The 5,421-nt window shown below is 36.5% G+C and overlaps 1 protein-coding gene across 1 annotated transcript; it reads left to right on the top strand.

Annotated features, from left to right (window-relative positions):
- Positions 1-442: 442 nt before the first annotated feature.
- LOC112856848 (olfactory receptor 2T27-like) lies at positions 443-1,378 on the top strand. The gene is given in 1 exon segment (XM_025920151.2): positions 443-1,378. A coding segment is annotated over 1 exon segment (936 nt).
- Positions 1,379-5,421: the final 4,043 nt, after the last annotated feature.

The raw sequence follows: 5,421 nt of genomic DNA, 5'->3' as shown, positions 1-5,421 counted from the left end.
TTCTAAATATACAAGAGTTAGTAACTAGGGTCCATAATTATCAGATGTAACATATAAAATTTTAGGTTCATATTTGTAGAAAATATATCCATAGATTTAGAAGATTTTCTAGTCAAAAGAAGGAAAGGAAACAAGCAAGCAAGCAAGAAAGAAAACAAGAAACAAAAGAGAAAAAGAAAAAAAAGAAAAAAATACACTCAACAGAGACTAAAGGCACTGAAGTTGATTATTTTTTTGTAATTTTTCTATTTAAGAAATATTCAAGCAATTGCTCAGCAATGAATAGTAAAATATCTCTGATAGTAAATATTATGAAATCCTAAAGGTAGAGAAAAAGATATAAAATTTTACATCCACATATTGATATCAGACTTGTACTGAATGTGAGCTGTTCTAATCCATTTGATTTGTCCCCCAGCCCTTTTACATTTGTTTTAGAGGCATGGTGGGTGGAAACAAATCCTCAATAACTGATTTCATCCTTGTCGGACTCTTTCCTGAATTTCAGCATTCTATTGTCCTCAACTTTATGATCATCTTTGTCTACATTCTTGCCTTCCTGGGAAACATACTTTTGATTGTCTTAATTTGGGGAGACTCTCGACTTCATATGCCCATGTACATTCTCCTCAGTCAACTCTCCCTCATTGACTTGACATTAACTTCCACCATTGTTCCAAAAATGGCTTCTAACTATTTTACTGGGAAAAGAACCATATCATGGATTGGCTGTGGAACACAGAGTTTCTTCTTCCTGATGTTGGGAATGTCAGAATGCCTCATCTTGACTCTCATGGCTTATGACCGCTATGTGGCTGTCTGCAACCCATTGCGTTATCCCATTATTATGAGCCCCAGGTTCTGTATGCACATGGTTTTAGGTTGTTGGATTGGAGGCTCTATAAGTTCATTTATCCATACAGTCTACCCTATGCATTTTCCCATCTGTGGGTCACGGGAGATCCACCACTTCTTCTGTGAGGTCCCAGTCCTCATTAAGCTCTCCTGTGAAGACACTTCAGTGTACCAGTTAGTGGTGGTTGTGACAAGCATTGTGTTGCTTGTTGTACCTTTCAGTCTCATCACAGTTTCCTATACTCTCATCTTCCTCACTGTCTTTCGTATGAACTCTGTCAAAGGCAGGAAAAAAACTCTGGCCACTTGTTCTTCCCATCTAACTGTGGTGAGTCTCTTCTTTGGCCCAAACATATTTATCTATATGACTTTCACTTCCTCCCATAGTGCAGAGTAGGACCAAGCTCTTTCTGTGTTCAGCAATATCCTAACCCCCATGTTGAACCCCCTCATCTACAGCCTGAGGAACAAGGAAGTGGTGGCAGCTCTCAGGAAGTTTATGGGAAAATGTGTGACATTTTAGTGCTTGAAAACTGCTCCCCAGCTGTAAAAAGGATATATGTATAGCATGGGAAAAGATACAGTTGAAAACCAATTTGAAATACTGTTGCAGGGAGTATGGACAGAGAGGCAAAAGATGAGTCCACAAAGTGCGGTTAAGTGAAGGTCCTCATTCTCGAGGAGGAATGAGGCCCCGACTCCAGAATGAAGCTTCTTTTTATTAGGATAATTGCTAAAGACTACATGCATAAAGTCAGCTAAGCAAGTGTATTAATCAATCTAATGGTTTAGCTTTTCAAGGTTGAATTTCAAGTTAATTGGTTTCTATAACACCAGGAAGGGTCAGGTGTGAAGGAGGATCTGGCCTGGCCAATGTTAATGGCTCTAGATGTTCCTTATGAGCCTCAGTGTTGTTCAGCTGTGTAAACATGTCCTAAGGCCTTGCACTTTCTCCTTCCCTTCCCTTTTAAAGTCTTTTCCTTTGATGCTTCTCTCCTGTATCTCCCACAAAATACCAACATGATGTTGTGTGGTTTCAGGAAACCAAGGTGATTGTGGCTTTATGTAAAAAGAACTTTTCATGTATGATTTTCTAGTATTCCAATGCAAGTTTCTTTACTTATAAATGTCATTGTGACATTATTAAGTTAGAAAAAAAGTTAATATTTTTTTTCCTTCAGAATTAAGTTTTCTCTGAAATCTCTGACATTATAAAGTTTTCTTGTAAATAAAATAAGAATCAATGTCTGGGACTCAAACTGAACACAGATTTCTTGACTTTGGCATTAGAAGTAGCAAGTTTAGAGAAATGTAAGAGGAGAATGGAATAGCAGTATCTGGAGCTTGCCTCCTACCATGGATACAGTGAGGTAATAGCTACATCTGTGCAACTATCTCAGAAAACAACCTGGATACAACTGGAAGAAAAATATTCCACAGTTAATCATAGAGAGAAGACCACATCAAAAAGGGAAAGACAGGAAAAGACTTGGTTAGGAATTTCAGTGAAATTAAGAAAAGAAAGAAAAAAAAGAAAGAAAAAAGAAAGAAAGAAAAAAAGAAAGAAAGAAAGGAAAGGAAAGGAAAGGAAAGGAAAGGAAAGGAAAGGAAGGCAACATCACAAGCATAAAGAAGCAAGAGGATCAGCCTCCACACCAGGCACCCTTGGTCCTGGAGACCTGCATTGGGAAGAAGTGTCCCCATAAGTTTTCACTTTCAAAACCAGTGGGGCTTAAAGTTAGGGGCTTGACAATTAGCTGGCTAAACTCTAGGGTAGCTGATGGGTAATAGCCAATGAATTCCACACTTTTAATGAGTAATAACACTAAATAACTCAGCCCAAGACACAGCATAGAAATAGCAGTTTGAAAACTGGTATGGTGATGATTTATTGACTAATCTTAGACTGTGTGTGTGTGTGTGTGGGGGTGTGGGCAAGGACCTTTAGATTTCTCTAGGAACAAAAGTGCTAGCAGTTTCCATATATTTTCCCCTCACATGGCCAAGATACCTAGAGGCTTGAAGGATCCAGCAATAGCACTCTCCATCAAACTTGTTATAACTGTGAACCCTGTCTTGGTATTCTCTTGAAGACCTGCATCATCCAAACCTCTCACCTTGGTATGCATTTTTCTAAAATGACTCCTGCCCTGGGGAGTGGGTGGAGATGTCCCCACAGACCACCATGCTTGCAGTTCTAACAACCTTGTGTCTTAGCAGGCTGTGCAGGAAGAAAGACCTGCTGTTTGGTGCAGTCACAACTGTGACTAGTTGCTTACAGCTAGGCTAACTGACAGCCCTCCCCACCAGCAAGCCCACAGTGGCCTCATTCATGTCTTTCATTGGTTCAGGGATGAAGAAATGCCCACTGCACCCACAGAAGCAAAGTTAGTCATTGCAGAGAGCTGAGCTGAAGGCAATTTCAGCTCAGCTATAACTGGAGACTGAATGCTGTCCTCACAGTGGACACCCCTGGAGCACTTGGTTCTAGTGACCAGGGAAATGCTTTATAAGACAGTCCAGGACATCTTCTACACATGACCACTACACTCAAAACCAGGGAATATACCTGACCTATTTAATACATAGAAACAAACACAAAGAATCAAAATGAGGACACAGAGAAATATGTCCCAAATGAAGGAACAAGGAAAAAAAAAGCAAAAAAGATAAATGAAGTGGAGATAGCAATAGGTCTTTTTTTTAAGTTTATTTATTTTGAGAGAGACAGAGATAGCAGAAGTGGGGGAGGAGCAGGGAGAGAGGGAGACAGAGAATCCCAAGCAGGCTACGCACTATCAGCATGGAGCCTGATGTGGGGCTTGAACTCACAAAACCGTGAGATCATGACCTGAGCCAAAACCACGTGTCAGATGCTTAACCTACTGAGGCACGCAGGCATCCCAACAATATGTCTGATAAAGTAATGGACAAAGATACTCACTGGACTTGAGAAAAAAGTGGATGAACTCATTGAGAACAACACAGAGATAGAAAAAAAAAAAAAATATATATATATATAGGGTCTGGATAATGCGACAAGTGAAATAAAAAATACAGTAAAAGGAATCAGTAGTAGATTACCGAATGCAGAACAGGTCAGTGATGTGAAAAACAGAATAATGGAAATAAACCAAGCCTGACACCAAAGTAAATAATAATAATAATAATAATAATAACAATAATAATAATACAATAAGTTAAGAGAATTCTGTGATATCATTAAGCATAATACCACTCGCACGATAGGGATCATAGAAGAAAAGAAAGAAATGGGGCAGAAAACTTATTTGAAGACATAATAGCTAGAACTTTCCCTAATCATAGGAAGGAAACAGGCGTCAAGGTCCAGGAAGCACAGTGAACCTCTAATAAGATGAACCAAAGGAGGTCCAAGTCAAGATACATAATAATTAATATGACAAAAAGTAATTATGAAAAGAAAAATTTAAAAGCAGCAGTAGAAAAGAAAACAGTTACATACAAGCAGAACAACATAAGGTTATCATCTGGTTTTTGTTGTTTTGTTTTGTGTTTTTGTTTTTTGTTTTGTTTTGTTTTGTCTTTAGAAGATACTTAGGAGGACAGAAGGGAAAGTCATAATATACTTAAAATGTTAAAAAAATAAAACAAAACAAACAAAAACCTAGAACAAAAATAGTCTACAAACAAGGTTATCATTCAGAATTGAGGGAGAAATAGGTTCCCAGACAAGCAAAAGTTAGCATTTCATCACCACTAAACCTGGTATTTAAGAAATGTAAATAAAATTGTTTAAATGGAATGAAAAGGCCATAACTAGATGTAATAAACCATAAAAATTAAAATTTTCAAGTTGAAGCAATCACATAATAAAAGTAGTAATCACGTAGGAAGACAGTATAAAGGTTAAAACATAAATAGTAAAATCAATTATATATTTTAAAAAGGCAAAACACTCATAATTTTAAAAATGTGAAATACACACACATACACACACACACACACACTACATGACAGACAATATATAAAATGTATGTAGAAGGGGTAGTAAAAATTTAGTGCTTATAAAATTTCTTCAAATTTAAGTGACCATGAACTACATAAATGACCATACACATAATATATCATATATGAACCTGATGGTAACCACAGATCAAAAACTTACAATATATACAGAAAATACTAATAAAGAGAAAAGGATCCCAGATTAACACTAAAGAAAATCATCAAACAACAAGGGAAGAGAAAAAAGAAGAAAGAAACTCAAAAGATAAAAACAAAAATAACAAAATGGCAATAAGTACATAACTACCAATAATTACCTTAAATGTAAGTGGACTAAATGATCAATAAAAAGACATAAGGTGACTAAATTGGTTAAAAAAATAGACCTATCTGTATACTGCCTACAAGAGATTTATTTGAGACATAAATCCACATACAGACTGAAATTTTAACAAATGGAAAAACATAACATGTAAATGTAAGCAAAAATATAGCTGAGGTGGCAATACTTATGTCAGAAAAAAATAAGCTTTAAAGGAAAACCTGTAACAACAGGAAAAGAAATTTATTATATAATGA

Source organism: Puma concolor, chromosome A1, assembly GCF_028749965.1.
Source record: "Puma concolor isolate L17-30 chromosome A1, mPumCon1.1.hap2, whole genome shotgun sequence".
Classification (NCBI taxonomy): Eukaryota; Metazoa; Chordata; class Mammalia; order Carnivora; family Felidae; genus Puma; species Puma concolor.
Note: the sequence above shows the minus strand (reverse complement) of the source record. Positions and strands in the feature narration are given on the sequence as shown.